The sequence below is a fragment of the Platalea leucorodia genome (assembly GCF_965183815.1).
Source record: "Platalea leucorodia genome assembly, contig: HAP1_HAP1_SCAFFOLD_100, whole genome shotgun sequence".
NCBI classification, from domain to species: domain Eukaryota; kingdom Metazoa; phylum Chordata; class Aves; order Pelecaniformes; family Threskiornithidae; genus Platalea; species Platalea leucorodia.
The window spans coordinates 35,629-52,500 of NW_028121429.1; the positions used below are offsets into that span (position 1 = coordinate 35,629).

At 50.8% G+C, this 16,872-nt stretch overlaps 1 protein-coding gene and 1 pseudogene across 2 annotated transcripts; one reads left to right on the top strand and one right to left on the bottom strand.

Moving 5' to 3' along the window:
- Positions 1-985: 985 nt before the first annotated feature.
- Positions 986-1,907, top strand: LOC309603468 (olfactory receptor 10AG1-like; annotated as a pseudogene). Its single transcript has one exon. The product of its transcript is annotated as an olfactory receptor 10AG1-like (transcript).
- An 8,853-nt stretch (positions 1,908-10,760) lies between these two features.
- On the bottom strand, positions 10,761-11,717 carry LOC309603470 (olfactory receptor 14J1-like; the record flags this gene model as incomplete). Its single annotated transcript, XM_082338311.1, has 1 exon — positions 10,761-11,717. The coding sequence occupies one exon, from the start codon at positions 11,715-11,717 to the stop codon at positions 10,761-10,763; it is 957 nt and encodes a 318-aa protein (XP_082194437.1).
- Between the last annotated feature and the right edge of the window lie 5,155 nt (positions 11,718-16,872).

A 16,872-nucleotide genomic window follows, 5' to 3' on the forward strand; every position in this document is an offset into this window, starting at 1 on the left:
CAGAAATCCAAGCGACACAGCAGCAAGTTCAGGAATGCTGAATTATTCAGGGCTCATTCAGAAGTTATAAAAGCCTGACCTGCTCAGGAAAATTGGATATCATAAGGAGATCACCAAATTTTAATGACTTTCTTCTCTGCATAACTGAAAAGTGCATCAAGCAGTTTGATTGCTTGCATAAAGATGTCTTTTAGGACCCTGAAAACTTGAGATTTATGTATAAACTGCTGCTTATCCGTCTTGTTCAAATGCCCCTGGATGCACCAGTGTCACTTGATTCGTTGCAGATAGAAGCCTGTTGTACTTCTGATGGGATTCACCCTTTGCCATGTAAAAAGTAATGATTCAGGTCTCAAATAGTCTCCAAGATGTTTGTGTGCAGACACGGCGTCAGGGGATGAGCTCTTACATGTGAGGAGAGCTGGGATGAGTCTCTCTCATTGAGATCTAAGAATCAAGTCAGGCCTTGCCTCGCTTTCTTTTGATTGCCTCTCCTTGCCTGGCCTTGCTTTGCTTTGTCTTCCCCTTTTCATCCCTTTCCTCCTTTTCACCCTATTTCTTCTTTGTGTTCTTACATTCGATGCAGCTCTTACAAGATCTGGACAAGGAACGTAAGCAAGACTGTTCTTAAAGGGGTGAGTACTTATCCTTTTTCTTTCTTTTTTTCTCATCTCTCACCAGGTATTCTGTTTAAGAAAATCAACTCTGAAAAAGAAAGTCAAGTTTCTTTTACCCATATTAAAAAATCCCAGTCATTCAGGCTGAAGGATTCTGTTCTTTCCTCTTTTTAACCCTCCCCCTGCAGCAAGCAAACCATGTTAGATTTCCAAACATTCAGGCAGATCTTGGTCCAGCTCGCCTAATCCTGCAATCACGTGCATGCTGATGTTCATAGGCTTTCTCTAGGCTTGAAGTGTGTGGGATGGTGGACAAGCCATTAGCATCCTCTAAGAGCCTGTTGTTTGGATTGCTCTGTCTAGGGAAAATGCCCCAAAGAAAAGGCTCGGAGAATCACACCGTTGGATCCGGATTCGTTCTTCTGGGATTTTCTGACCACTCTGGCCTGCAGGGCCTGTGCTTCACAGTATTCCTGGTCATATACCTCATGCTCCTCACAGGGAACAGCCTGATTGCACTCATCACGGTGGTGGACTCAAGCCTCCACAGCCCCATGTATTTCTTCCTGAGGAACTTGTCCATCCTGGAGATCTGCTACACATCAGTCACTGCCAAAAATGCTGGTGGGTTTCCTGCGGGCGGATGGCAGGATCTCCTTCCTGGGCTGTGCTGCCCAGCTGTATTGCCTGGTTTTGCTGGGCAGCATTGAATGCCTTCTCCTGGCTGCCATGGCCTACGACCGCTGCATAGCCATATGTGACCCCCTGCACTACACCCTCGTCATGAGCAGGGGTCTCTGCATCAGACTGGTGCTGGGGTCCTGGGTGGCTGTCGTACCAGTGCAAGTAGGACAGACCTACCAGGTGTTCACTTTGCCCTTCTGTGCATCCCATGACCTCCATCACTTTTTCTGCGATGTCCCCCCTCTGCTGGAACTGGCCTGTGCAGACACGTGCTGGAACCAAGTGATGCTGTACACCATCATCCTGCTCTTCTCCTTCATAGGTACTTCTTACATTCAAATTATTAGGGCAATTCTGAAAATGCCTTCAGGTCGGGGCAGACACAAAGCCTATTCCACCTGCTCGTCACACCTCGGGGTGGTGACGCTCTTCTATGGCTCGGCCACAGTCGTCTACTTAAAGCGACGGTCAAGGGATTCGGTAGACACCGACAAATACCTTGCCCTGTTTTACACAATTGTGACCCCCATGTTTAACCCTGTCATCTATAGCCTGAGGAGTAAGGAAGTGAGAATTGCCTTGAGGAGACTCCTATGGACAAAGTGATGCTACCGAGGATGTAAAATAGTCCCAAGCAGTACCAAAAGTCCCACTGGGTTATGTGGTTGCCTGAACAAAGCATCCCATATTTGCTCAAACAAAACCATGTGTCCAGCCTGGCTTTCATCCTGCTCAAGAAGGGGAGAGGTCTCCTGAGGCATTCCTGTTACGCCATGATATCTTTGTACTCTAGAGCACCTTCAGTGCCCCTCGAGAGTGTGATGCCAATAGCTACTTCAAGCTGCGTCCGACCAACGTAACGTTCAGGGGAAAGAGTCAAAGCATGGTCAGTAGTCAGTAGGGCCCAGAGGGTGACACAACCAATGAAGAGATGAGTGCCCTCAGGCTTGAGAAATCACTTGCTAGATGCCACGGACTATCTACAGTGTCCCCGTGTGGAATCAGCTTAAAAAAGTTAAAAGACATGAAGGTCATCTTCCCCTGCTATGATGTCTTGTACTGAGCTGTGTAATGCTTGACTAACTTGACATAAAGAATAAAAAGAAAAAAAAAATCACCACGGGGCCAGTCCAGCACTGGAACAGGGGCCCTGAGACCTCTGGAGTTTCTGTTTGTCGTGGTTTAACCCCAGCCAGCAACTAAGCACCACACAGTCGCTCACTCACTACCTCCCCCGGTGGGATGGGAGAGAGAATCAGAAGGGTAAAAGTAGAGAAAACTGAGGGTTGAGATAAAGACAGTTTAATAGGTAAAGCAAAAACCGTGTGTGCAAGCAAAGTGAAACAAGGAATTCATTCCCTCCTTCCCATCGGCAGGCAGGTGTTCAGCCATCTCCAGGAAAGCAGGGCTCCATCACGCGTAACGGTGACTTGGGAAGACAAACGCCATCACTCCAAACATCCCCCTGTTCCTTTTCTTCATGCAACTTTTTAAAATCATGAGCACAATTGGGAACGGCTGAAAGTGTGGGGGATAAATGTGTTTGATATGCAGACAATACAAGAAGGTTGTGAAGGTGAATGGGCAGAAGAAACAGGAAAACTGCCCATCCCATGGAGCTCTGCAGAAAGCGGATGGAGCTGTACCCAGCAGGAGGTGATACCAGTGGGATTAGCATGTAGAAAAGGCTTTTGTGGGGAAGGCTTTGCAAAGGAATACCCTGACTTCCCCCAGATGAAAAATAGAGACCAGGCAGTGTATTGAAGTGATCATGAGAAGTGTCCTGGGGTAAAAGACCTTTGATGAGAGAAGGCTGGAGACATTTGGGTCGCAGAGATTTGAGGTAGTCCTTTGATGATCTGAGTAGGTGGAGCTTTGGAAATGAGAAAAATAAAGCAGCTCTCAAGGCTGTTTAAGGAATGAGCGGTACTATCACTATAATAACAGGAACAGCACAGTGCTGTAAGGGAGTTCCTTCTTATTCATCATTATGATTAATTAAAGCACTTTAATTTCATTCCAACATTCATTTTGACTTGAGAAAATAGCCATAAGTGCTCAGTAGTTAGCTTCTGGCACGAAGTTCTTAGAACAGTGCTTTTTCTCTCACTGCTAGCTCTCTGTTACTTTTAAATATTACACGTCTTAGACAGCATTGCCCTTAAATTATCCCTGCTTCCTATCTTTTCTCCCTGTTTTGTGGAGGAGAGGGAGGTCGAAGATGGCAGCTGTTTCTTTTTTAACCAAAGGCAGCCGAGGGACACATCCCAGATTAGTGCAAAGGCGCAAAGGCACAAAGGAAGCCAACATTTCCATGTATTGTACACTGACACAACACCGTTACCTGCATTTTTGGTCTCTGAAGTCCTAACTGGGCAGCAGAGAGCCTGGAAGCTCTGAGCTCCCTTCATCTGCCCTGCATTTCAGCATGAAAAATGAACCTAACCTGGTCAAAAAGATTCTTTTGATTCTCTCCACAGCCTAAAGCACCGCATTTGCCAGGAGACTGGCCAGGACACCAAAGGAGGACTCACACTTCTCGGCACACAAAGCTTAGGTGTCCCTGGGAATCTCAGGAGGCATGGCTTACCCATTCCTGGGTTCAAGGAGCTGGTCAAATGCCTCGTCTCCATTTCTGTAATGGTGGCAGACTTTGTACAGGGGTGCTGACATTTATGGAGCAACCTGCTCAGACCTCAGAGCTGGCCCTGCTTGGAGCCAAAGGTAGAACTAGAGACCTCCTGAGTACAAGACCATTCCACCCTGAATTGTCCCATGGCCCTCTGCTGCAGAGACCCCCACCTCCAGCTGAATCCTTTCTCCTGGGGCACACTGCACAGCACAGGCTCACGGAAGGGTTGTTGGGAAAGGGAGGGCTGGGATCTCTGGTCCAGCTTCCCAGCATAGGGTGGGGTATCACCAATCCCAGGTTGACTGAAACCTGAGAACCTCCAAAAAATGGAGATCACAGAGAGGCTCTGGGGGTCCTGCTGCAGGGTAGCATCACCCTCCTAGTCCGTTTTTCCTGAGGCCCAGCCTGAAGCCCCCGGGAAGAAACTTGTGGCTGTTTTCTCTGCCAGGATTCAGTTGCTTTTAGACCGCCCTGTGCCTCTCCTTCAGCAGACTAAAGAGACCCAGTTCCTTCCAGCACTCCACACAGCTCATGTGCTTTAGGTCCCTAACCCCACCATGACAGACTTCCTCTGGACTTTCTCCAGTTTCTCCATCCCCCTTTCAAAATGGGAAACACACTGGCTCCTACGGCATCCATTGTAACTCCCATGCCCTTCTCCTCAGGACACTCCTCAGCCAGTCACGTCACAGCTGCTCCTCGTGCATGGGCTTTATCCCGCTCCCTATGCAGACCTTGCCCCCTTCATCTTGAAAAACTTCAAGAGGTTTCTGTTGGCCAAAGCCACAAGGATGTGAAGGTCCCTCGGGACTGAAACTCCAACATGTCAGCATTTAAGATTTGTGGGCCAATGCCTCCAGCAGGAAAGCAGCATGGGGAATTGCAGGACACCACAGGTAATGGAAGAGAGTGATGTGTTCAACTGAGTCGCAACCCGTGGTCAGAAACACTACAGCAACCACCTCAGACGTACCATGAGAGGGTACAAACCAAGAAATGCAGGGCCAATGGGGAAAGGATGAACATGGTAGGCTGTTCTTTTGGAGGGTAACAGAGAACAACTTGGGCAGGGGGAAATGAAAACAGAAGGAAAGGATGGGGTCAGGGCTGTTTGGGGACACCTGTGAAGCAGCCCTGAACCTGACGTGAATGACTCCTGGGGTCCGGGAGAACCTGAGAGCTCTCCCGAATTGGAAAACATGAAGGGGAAAGAAGGACAGCATCATTCAGGCTGGAGGGGACCTTGGGTGGTGTCTGGACCAACCTCCTGCTCAAAGCAGGCTCAGACCAGATTACTCAGGGCTTTATCCAAACACATCTGGCTCACTTTCCGGGACAGAGCTGGTGCACACTCTCTCGGAAACAGATTTCAGCATTTGACTGTCCTCATGCTGGAAAAATTTCTCCCTCTCTCTAGCCTGACCCTCTCTTGTTTCAGCCCATTGCCTCTCGTCTTTGTGTCTTGTACCATGGCCACAAGCCTGACTCAGTCCTCCTGGGAACAGTGCCATGCTGCTGCATGTTCCCCCAGGATCTTCCCTTCTCCCAGCTGGACAAGCCCAGCTTTTTAAGCTTCGTCTCGCAGAACAAGTGCTCTGACCCTGACTACCTTGGTGGCCCTCCACGGAACTGGCTCCAGCTTATTAATGTCTCTCAGGCATTGCAGGAGGTCAAAACCTAGGGAAGTATTCTGGATCTGTTCGAAAATGTGCTGACTAGAGGGCAATAATCACTTCCACTGGCTGTGTTCCTGCTCACACTGCCCAGGATGCTTCTGGCCTTTGCTGATGGCTTGTGTTTTGCCTAATGAAACCAAAGGACCAGCAGAGCCATTCCTGCAGAGCTGATACCAACCAAGGCAGTCCCTGCCCTCTGTCACCGCAGGGCCTTAGTCAGCGTCAGGACAGGACTTTAGATCTTTCCTTGTTGGATAACTTGATGTTACTATTGGCCCATCCTTCCAGCCTGTCTAAATCCTTTGGGACGGCAACCCTGCCGTCCAATGTAGTGTCTGCGCTCCTCAATGTGCTGTCATCTACAAATGTTATGAAAAAGCATTTTCTCAACTCTCTTGGGTAATTAAAACCCCTTGAAACATGACAGGACCCTACCAGCTACAGGCCTCTGGGCAGAATACTACGCATTGACCACGTTCCTCCGAGCCCGACTGTCCAGCTGAATTTTTACCCATCTCCTCATCCACCCATGCAGACCATAATATCCTAACTTGGATGCAAGAATATTGTGGGGAATGATGCTGATAGCCTTTCTGCCTTCCAAGTAAAAGACAAGCACTGCTCTGCCCACATCCAGCAATCCTGTCCCTTCATCAGAGAAAGCAAAGAGGATGGTTAGGCACAACCTACCCCGGGGTAAATCCAGTCCCCTTCTCTTTTGGACACCCAGAAATGGGAGCTGAGTGGACACGGTCTGGGGAACAGCCTTTCGTTCCCCTGCACATGAGGCATTTTTTGAAAAATTTGCATTTTGACAGTCATCAGGGAGTTCCCCCAGTCTCCATGACCTCTCAAAAATGATGGAGAGTGGCTTCGCTGTGCCATTGGCCTGCTCTCTCAGCTCCCTGGGATGCCGACCCTCCTGTCCTGTACACTGGGAAGGATTGCGTTTGTCCAAGCGACCCCTGACTGATGCAGTTCTTGAAGACCAGCTGTCCTGAGCTCTGCCGCCACTCCTTGGCAGTTTATTTTACCAGTGTCACAGCTCCATCTCCAACAGTAATGGCTCCAGCTCATCCTGGCTGTGCCCCTGGCTGAGGGCATTGCTGCGCATTTGGGCTGAAGCACCTCAGCGGTGGCACCAGGCAAATTTAAACTTGCCAGAGGGAAACCTGGTGCCAAGCGTCCGAGACTTCATGTGTGCAAAGGCTTTGCTTCAAAGCGAAGACATGGCAAGGACAAAAGAGAGCTGCATGTCTTTCTAGCCCTAGCGTATTATCTGTGATAATTCTGTTTCTCCAGGAATGTCTGCATGCACTCCACTTCTCCAGAGGCATGAACCCAGTCTGTCTGACCCAGAGGTCAGATTTCCTCCATGCCAGTGTCTGGAGGTTGGGCTCTTCTTCCAAAGCTGAGGTCAGGAACAGGCTGGAGAAATTGCCCCCACGAGGCCGTGCTGCTGTGCTTGGGTTCTCCATGGGCTGAGGGCAGTAGGGCACGTGGCAATGTGTTAGGGCATGGGCTTGAGCTGAGCCTTCACCTGTGGGTGCCCAGCACCCCTGGAGATGGTGAGTGATCCACAGGGATCTGCCTGGGATTGTCTCTCTGTGGCTTTTGGGCACCACAGCCCGCTTGCTCTGCAGAGCAGCGTTGCCAGATCCGGGCCCTGCGGGAAGCACAGGGAAGGGGTAGGAGTGGCCGCATGGACACAGTCCCCTAGGGATAGGCTCTCTAGGGTCAGGGATGTCCCTGGAGAAGAGGAATGGAGCAACTCTGTGCTTTCCTGGGGGAATAAGTGACCTAAAGAAACCTATGGCTGCACACACCAGCTCAGGGCAGGCTGCTCTTTCACTGGGGCAGCAGGAGCACCTTGGGGAGCCCCCGGGCCAGGAGCCTTGTGCTGGGGAGAGGGGCTGGCTCAGAGGGGCTGTCGGCAGTGGGCAATAGGGATCTCCTGGAGACAGTGGCAGGGGACACAGGCAAACACTGACCTCCATCTCCTCATGCCATGGCTGGCCCCAGCCTGGGGACTGATGGGGAGGCTGACCCTCTGTTGTGAATCCTGATTTAGGATCCTGCCGCCTATGCCAATTTGTTGCAAATGGGTGATTTAGGTCACTTAAGGAATCACCAACAATGGTATTAGCAAAAGTGGTTTTAATATGGTGTTGTAAAAGTGCAACTTAACAAAGTTCAATGGCAAGGTTCACTCCATTAATGACTGCATGGAAGAAATGTACAAAGGAAAACTGAGTAAGACTTGCGTTAAAATGATTTACAGAGAGTCCGGGGATGCAAAAGATTAAGGAGGACCCACCCATTGAGTCATGAGGTTCAGAGTAGACCCCCTTGCTTTCTAAATTCCTGATGGAACTTAGGTGTGGCTAGGTCCAGTCTCAGTCTCAGACTTGGGGAACGGTTTATGTCCAAGGGATTGTACATGAAAAGTTTATGTAACGTTTCATTAGCATCAATTCAGCACGCAATCAAAGACAAAATCAAAGTTACCACACTACAAGGTTATGCACAATATCAGTTGCTTACCAAAGATCTGCCATTGGTAAAGGTCTCTCTGCCTCGAGGAGCAACCTTGAGAGGTGTCCCAGCTCCAGGGCAGATCACCGCCATGCTGCCACGCTGCCGAGCAGGGAGAGCTCAAAGAAGGCTCACTTAGGCTGTCATATTTATAGGATAAAGTGGTTGGCTCGTGGTCAAATTACATGTGATAAGAAAGGTATACATGAGGCTCCCTTGTACCCACAACTTTCTTTGTCCCTTGATAAATGAGTCTTGGAAAAGCCACCCACTATTCACGTGTCAACTGCATGTGTCTCTGTTCTAAGCTCATATGCATCGACGCTCACTGTGCCACTCTGCTCTTTTGTGGGTTTTCAGAGAACAGATTGAAACATGAGGAGTTCATGGCCCTGCTACGGCTCAGACCTTTGCCTCTTCTGGAGCCTGCACCGACCCACTGCCAGTCTGGTCAAGGGGTTGCGCACACCCATCACAGGCCATTGAGAAACCAAGAGGTTTCCCTCCTTATCAGGGTACAGAGCATCATTTTTAGCATCTAGCCCATCAGTTTTAGTACCCAAATCCTCATTTTTAGGGCCAAAATCCTCATTTCTAGGGTCCCAACCTGTCTTTTATTGCCCATAGCCTTTTTGTAGGGCCCACAGTTTAATTTTTAGGGTCTAAGCCCTCATTTTTAGGGCAGAAAGGGTCCTGCACTTGAGTCACGACAACCCCATGCAACACTACAGGCTTGGGGAAGAGTGGCTGAGAAGCTCCCAGTGGAAAAGGACCTAGGGGTGTTGGTCAACAGCCGGCTGAATATGAGCTGGCAGTGTGCCCAGGTGGCCAAGAAGGCCAATAGCATCCTGGCTTGTATCAGGAACAACATGGCCAGCAGGACTAGGGAAGTGATCGTCCCCCTGTACTGGGCACTGGTGAGGCCGCACCTCGAATCCTGTGTTCAGTGTTGGGCCCCTCACTCCAAGAAGGACATCGAGGTGCTGGAGCATGGCCAGAGCAGGGCAGCGAGGCTGGGGAAGGGTCTGGAGCACAAGGCTGGTGAGGAGCAGCTGAGGGAGCTGGGGTTGTTTGGTCTGAGAAAAGGAGGCTGAGGGGAGACCTTATTGCTCTCTAGAACTGCCTGAAAGGAGGTTGTAGTGAGGTGGGGGTCGGTCTCTTCTCCTAAGTAGCAAGTGATAGGACCAGAGGAAACGGCCTCAAGTTGCACCAGGGCAGGTTTAGACTGGATATTAGGAAAAATTTATTCTCTGAAAGGGCTGTCAGGCAGTGGAACAGGCTGCCCAGGGAAGTGGTTGAGTCCCCATCCTTGGCAGTACTTAAAGACATGTAGATGTAAAGCTTAGGGACATGGTTTAGTGGTGGACTTGGCAGTGATAGGTTAACGGTTGGACCCGATGATCTTAACGGTCTTTGCCAACCTAAATTGTTCTATGATTCTATGACTCTATGATTCTATGGCGACAGTTGTTAATTGGGGAGCAGACTGGGGCAGAGAAGGGGTAGATTGGGAAGAAGAAGAATGTGTATGGGGAGAGGAGGGGTATGCAAGGGGCTGGCTGCATGTGGGCAGGGGGCTGACCAGGGCTGGTCTGGCCAAATCTGTGCCTAATCACCATGGTCTGGCCATCTTCTTAAACTCTGCTCCTGGCTGTTTGATGCATGAGTGTGCTCACTGTTGGATATGTGTTTGGGCTGAATTTATGGACGTGCTATGCTGGCCAAATCCAAGACGGGCTGGCTGCAGAAGGAGGACACGGGGATCTGGAGACACCCAGGGTTCCAACTGCCAAGTGGGTAACGGCCCCGAGACTGGGGCAGGGGATCTGAGCAGACCCAGAGGATGCACAGACCACTTGTGACCTTCACAGCAGATCTGCCTGAGAGGAGAAATGGGCTAGAGACATTTGTGTCACTCATGGTTGTGTGATTGCTGCTGGTGGCGTGGTGACTGTAAAGGTGCTGTTCCCTGTTGGAGGTGGTCTGTGCAGGGTTGGGGTGTCCATCTTTGTTTCTTTGCACCTTCCATTTTGGTGACTCCACCTTGTGCGATCTCCCACTTTGTGGGGCTCCAGCCACTGCCCACCCCAAGCACACGCTCTCCCTGTAGAAACCCCAGGCTCTCCAGGAAGCTCCGGACCCCCTCCTGGAGGGTGTCTTCTTCCCTGTCATATGGGGGACAACCCTGAGTATGCACCTCAATGAGCATTCACCACCTCCATGGTCACCACACACCAATGGGTGAGTCCAAATTCCAACCCTTGGTCTCCAACAGCTACCAAAGTGACAATGAGCTTTTCTCTCCCAGTTCCAAGGAGAAAAAGGCCCTTTTTGGGGTGAAATACCTTGGGCCTGTTGTGGATATTAGCTTTGGAAAAGGGCCCAGCCTTCAGACTGGGAGATCTTATTTTCTAACAGAGATGCTATGAGAGTGTCAGCTCTGTCCCAGAAAGACAAACTTTTATATCAGATCCAACTGAGATGGATCAGGTTTATTCCTCAGTAGCAGTAAGATGAATCCAAACATAATAATCACTAATACGCATACAGATAATGATAACAAAAATGCTAAAACAAAAACCCAAAAGACAGACTTGCAATGGGATACTCTGGGTATCATTTGTGAATAGTAATGGAAAACTTATCACTGTTGAAAAACATTCCTGAAGTCACTTTCCTAACGGCCTCCTTGAGCTCCTGATTCCTCATGCTGTAGATGAGGGGGTTCAATGCTGAAGGAACCACTGAGTACAGCACTGCCACCACCAGATCCAGGGATGGGGAGGAGATGGCGGGGAGCTTCAGGTAGGCAAACGTGGCAGTGCTGACAAACAGGGAGACCACGGCCAGGTGAGGGAGGCACGTGGAAAAGGCTTTGTGGCGTCCCTGCTCAGAGGGGATCCTCAGCACAGCCCTGAAGATCTGCACATAGGAAAGCACGATGAAAACGAAACACCCAAATGCTAATGGGAAAGTAACAAGTACAATAAATTCCTTGAGGTAGGAGTGTGAGCAGGAGAGCTTGAGGATCTTGGGGATTTCACAGAAGAACTGATCCACAGCATTGCCTTGGCAAAGGGGGAGGGAAAATGTATTGGCAGTTTGCAGGAGAGCATTGACAAAGCCAGTGCCCCAGGCAGCTGCTGCCATGTGGACAGAAGCTCTGCTGCCCAGGAGGGTCCCATAGTGCAGGGGTTTGCAGATGGCAACGTAGCAGTCATAGGCCATGATGGTGAGGAGACTGAATTCTGCTGACATCAAAAAGACAAACAGAAAGAGCTGGGCAGCACATCCTGCGTAGGAGATGGCCCTGGTGTTCCAGAGGGAATTGGCCATGGATTTGGGGAGAGTGGTGGAGATGGATCCCAGGTCGAGGACGGAGAGGTTGAGGAGGAAGAAGTACATGGGGGTGTGGAGGCGGTGGTCGCAGGCTACAGTGGTGATGATGAGGCCATTGCCCAGGAGGACAGCCAGGTAGATGGCCAGGAAGAGCCAGAAGTGCAAGAGCTGCAGCTCCCGTGTTTCTGTGAATGTCAGGAGGAGGAACTGGGTGATGGAGCTGCTGTTGGACATGTGCTGCCTTGGGGCATGAGGGACTGTCCAAGAGGAAAAAGACAGTGACAAGTTAGGAGAGATTTCTCTGAGCAAAATAAAAGTCATTTCTCATAGACACCTCCTGCCCGCCCGAATGTCTCTCTCTCCATTCAGGAAGACCTTTGGCAGCTCGCTTTCATAAGTTCTGGTTGGTGCTGGCTGAGGGTGCCCCAGGCAGCAGGAGGCTCTGCTGGGGGCTCTGCAGGACTCAGTCCTGCCCTACAGCAGTGGGTAAACAGGAACTCAGAGTGATCTCAGATTAAATCCAATCCTGATATCAAAGAGCTTTTCAGCATTGTCGCTCCCAATTCATCTGATGGCAGAGCAGAGCTGTGGGGAGTTTGGGTTGTGCCTTCTGTTCTAGTTGCCCCAGCACAGCTGAGGAGTGGTTTGAATGCAGCAATGCCCGGCATTTCTGCTGCACTGAAAGGGAAACCTTGTGGGTGCTGAGACTGGGCACAAGGACTGTCCCTTAGTGCAGAGTGAGGACAGCCGCTCTGTCCATCAGCCCTGCTCTCAGCTGCCCTCTGCTGGCAGCTCTTCCACCTGGAGGACTATTACACTCGGGTGTTCCCCCCAAAAAGAAAGAGGCCAGTGCTGGGAGCAGAGGAATCCAGTTTCCCAGTGCAGATCTCCAAACCCCTCACCCCATCTCATGGTACCTGAGGAGGATCTCAGCTCTGCCCTCCCAACCAGGGGCACAGAGGGCTCATGACAGCTGCCCGCATGCAGCCACCCACCAGCATTTCAATGGCCTTAGCACCGAGGTGTCTTCTCCATGGGGCTCCTGCAAAACACAGAGATGCCCTGGGAGAGCTGTGCCGTACGGGAGGGCAGCCTGCAGCCCAGCAGGACCTCCCAAGGACAGAGTCAACTGTCCTGAATTTGTTATGTCCTGAAGGGAGGGTGAGATCCCTGCCAGCCGCACACACTGCAGTCCCCAGAGCCCCACAGGTGAACAGGGTGCGAGCTGGATGCTTTTCCTCCATGGCCATATGTGCATGACAGCACACGCAGCATTGGTGTCTGAGCTGCACTTGAATCCTCACCCCCCACTTCTGTCTCTTTTCCTTCCTGCCCATGGCTCTGCTGCCTGGAGCTCTTCTTGGCCATGACCTCTTTCTCTGTCCCCACGTCTGCTCCCTCTCCATGCTCACAGAACCCATCCCACCTGCTGCATGCTCAGCCCTGATCTGCAGACACCTCCTGGCAGCAGGGCACTGCCCAGGGGCATCTCTGTGTGTGCAGGGGCTAAGGAGCAGCTCAGACAAGTCCTAGTGAGAACTGGGGTCTCATTGCCTTCTCCAGAGCAGAGACATAAATTCCCATTTCGCACTGCCCACCCAGCCAACCAAGAGGAGAAAACTCAAAACACGTACTCCTTCCCTTTCAGGCAATCCCCTACCTTGACATCCATTGTAAAATGACCCTCTGCAAATGCCCTCTGGGTGATGTAGAAGTCTGAGCAGCCCTGACCCACACTGCACCCTCAGGACAGCAGAAGGACCCTGCCTTTCTGGGGATCACTCTTTCCACCCACAGCTTTTCCCTGCAGAACCATGGGGAGCTCCGTGGTCTGGCTGAATGCTGACTCTGGCAGGCAGCAGGGTCCCTGCCCCAGCACACAGTGCCCTGCTGTGCAGGGACCCTTCTCTGAAGGACAGCCCTGGCCACCCCTGGATGCACACCCAGCATCACATCCCTGCAGCTGAGAGAAGGCACCCATCATGTCCTGTCCTCTGAGAGTGTGGCAGGGTATCTCTCTTTTGGAGCATGTTCCTGAGAGCCATCCTGCCAATTGCTGTCTGCAGCACGATGTGCCATGTCTAGGAGACACCTCCAAGACACTCATGTGCCAGAGACTTACTGTGTTCAAGGCTGTGAAGATTTCTTCTTCAGTGAGCTCTCAGCATCATTCCACCTCATGCAGCCAGTAACATCCCTCTTACTTCTCCCATCTCCCCTCGCTGCCTGCACGCAGTGCCCTCAGCCCTGCTGCGCTTTGCAGAGGAGCTGCTCCTGGGCAGAGCTGTCTCTCTGCAGCGCTGCCCACTTGGCATGAGCTGCCTCCATCCCAGGAGCCCAGCCCAGCTCAGCAGCAGAGGCCCAGCCCAAGGCACCACTTTCTCTGCCCCTCTGGGCTCCCTCCAGGTGTCCCTGGGGCTCCAGGGGAACCTGCTGGGAAACAGGCTGAACTCATCTCTGATGTTCCCTCCCTCAACTTCTCCCCTGCAGTGTAGTTATTCCTATTAGAAAAATAATTGGGCATGAGAATTACTTTTTTTGTCCCATCCTTAGACAGGACACCCAGGAAGGTGACAGGGAAGGATCTAACTTCTGCAAGCTGGGAGGATGTGTTCTGTTGAGTGCATTTAAACATTTCATTCTGGGTGTTTAGACCTGGGGCTAGAAAGACATGCAGCTCTCTTGTCCATGCCATGTCTCCGTTCTGAAGCAAAGCCTTTGCACACACCGGGTCTTGGACACTTGGTACCAGGACTCCTTACAGCAAGTCAGAGCTTGGCCTGGTTCTTCTGAAGCTGCAGTGCTTCAGCCCAGATGTGCAGCAATGCCCTCAGCCAGGGGCACAGACAGGATGAGCAGTAGCCGTTAATGTTGGAGACAGAGCTGTGACATGCCAAGGCATGGTGGCAGAGCTCAGGACAGCTGGTGTTGAAGGACAGCATCCTCAAGCTCAGCAAGGGTCCAGACAAGAACTCAATCTGTGTGACCACTGTGGAATTTAGTAAGAGCAGGTGCGTTTTTTTAATGACCTGGAGGATATGAGAGAGTACTTTTTCATATACATTTGTAGAAGACATCCCATTGAGGAGAGCAAGGCAGGGCTGCCATGCCAAAGGACAGAGACAGTCTAGAGGGATGGGCCAATTGGAACCTCATAATAGCCACTAAACATTCCACCAAAGCCCTGCTCCTGAAGTGGATGTAGGCCCTGAAATGGCATAGGACAGGGACTGGCTAGACGGTTAGCAGCTCCGCAGGAATGGGTCTGCTGGTTTTTGGGTTCCATTAGGCAAAAGATGAGCCATCAGCAAGGATGGCCAACAACAGCCTGGGCTGTGTGAGCAGGAGCAAAGCCAGGGCAAGTGACTCTCTCCCTCTGCTCAGAACTTCTGACACTGCATCCAGAATACTTGCCCAGGTTTTAGTTCCCTGCAATGCCAGAGAGACATTGGCAAGCTGGAGGACCTGCAGAAGTTCTGTGGAGGGCCACAGAGATGGTCAAGGCTGGAGCACAGGACCTGTTAGGAGAGGCTGAGGGAGCTGGGCTTGTTCACCCTGGAGAATGGAGGGCTTTGCGGGGAGGAAGGAACAGACTTGCATTGCCTATGGTGAGGTTCCCAAGAAGACACTGTGGTGCAAGGCAGGAGCACAGGAGGCAATGAGCTGAAACACGAGGGGGTCAGGCTCAATATAGGGAGAAACTTTTGCAAGGTGAGGACAGCCAGACATGGGAAGCCATTTCCCGGAGAGTGTACGCTGCCTCCGTCCCTGGAAGTTTCTCAGACCCATCTGGATAAAACCATGAGCAACCTGGTGTGACCCTGCTTTGAGGAGGATGTTTTCTACAGCTATCTAGCCAGGTCCCTACCAGCCTGAATGATACTCTCATTCCTCACCTCTCCATGTCCTCAACATGAGGGAAAGCCCTCAGGTTCCCTCTGACTGTGGAAATAATTCACATCAGGTACAAGGCAGAATCACAGGCACCCCAAACAGTCCCGAGGCCATCCCTGGCCTCATCTTTAAGTTACTGCTTCCCTTCTTCCCCCTCTCAAATTCTTCACTGTTCTCATTCTCACACCTTCCAAAAAGGCCAGCCTGCCCTGGCTGGCTGGGGTGGAGTTCATTGTCTTCACAGCAGCCCATAGGGCTCCATGTTTCCCATGTTTTGGATTTGTGACCAAAACTCTTTTAGCTATTGCTGAACAGTGCTTAAACAACAACAAGGCCTTCTCTGTTTCTCACGCTGCCCTTCCAATGAGTGGGCTGGGGTTGGGCAAGAAGCTGTGAGGGGACGTAGCCAGGACAGCTGACCTCAAATGACCAAAGGGATATTCCATGTCATAGGGTATCACACTCAGCAATATAAGATCAGGGAAAGGAACAGGAAGGGGGGACATTTGTGGTTATGACATTTGCCTTCCCAAGTCACCCTTACGTGTGATGAAGGCCTTTTTTAATTCCAACCCATGAGCTTTTCTCACTTTGACCTTTCCAGTTCTCTTCCCCAGGCTGCTGTTGGGGGAGTGAGCAAGTGACTGGGTGGCTGATTAGTTACTGGCTGGGGTCAACCCACCACACTTGTTAATCCTTTCCACATTGGCCATGCTTGTCTTCTTTTACATCCTCCTGTGGTGTTTCTGAGATGGCTGCTGAGGTACTTTCTACCTTGGGCAGCAAATCCATGAAACAGGTCACCCCTTACCTTACCTGTAGTGTCCTGCAATTGCTCACAGTGTTATCTTCTCAGAGTGTCGGGCATCTGCACACATACCATGACGTTGGAGCCACTGCCTTGCAGTGTTCCCAAAGAGAAGAAATTCAGCTGAAGCTGAGGGTCTTGACATCAGGCACTCATGAGAGCAGAATTCAATCATTGGCACCCAGGAATGTCACCTTTATTCATTTCTTCTCCTCCCAAGACCTGAGCAAGTGATGGGGAGAAAGGAAGAAAGGAGAGGGTTCCTCACTGCTTTTGCAGTCCACACACAGAGCTGAATTTTGTCCTACTATCAAAGGTTTAGTTCAGGTTAATGTTGCTACCAAGCACGATTTTTTGAAAGTGTTCAGATACTGTGTGCTTCTCTTTTTAAGGAACAGAGAGTCTAGAAAAGCATCATCCAACATAAACAGCTGTCCTACAGACATCTGTGGAGAAGAGGGGAATTTTACTCATGAAGATTATTAACAAAGGAGTACAAACCCTCAAATTAACATAAGGAGACTGAGGCATGCACATGCTGTTATGGATGTCATGGATCCGCATGACACAGGATGAGTGAGGCCACCTAAATGAGGCATCTGGCAGGCTGGCTGTTGCTGTCAATGAAGAAAATTAAATGCTATTGGAGAGCAGTGAGGTAAGCCAATGTTCTGAATCAAGAGCTTG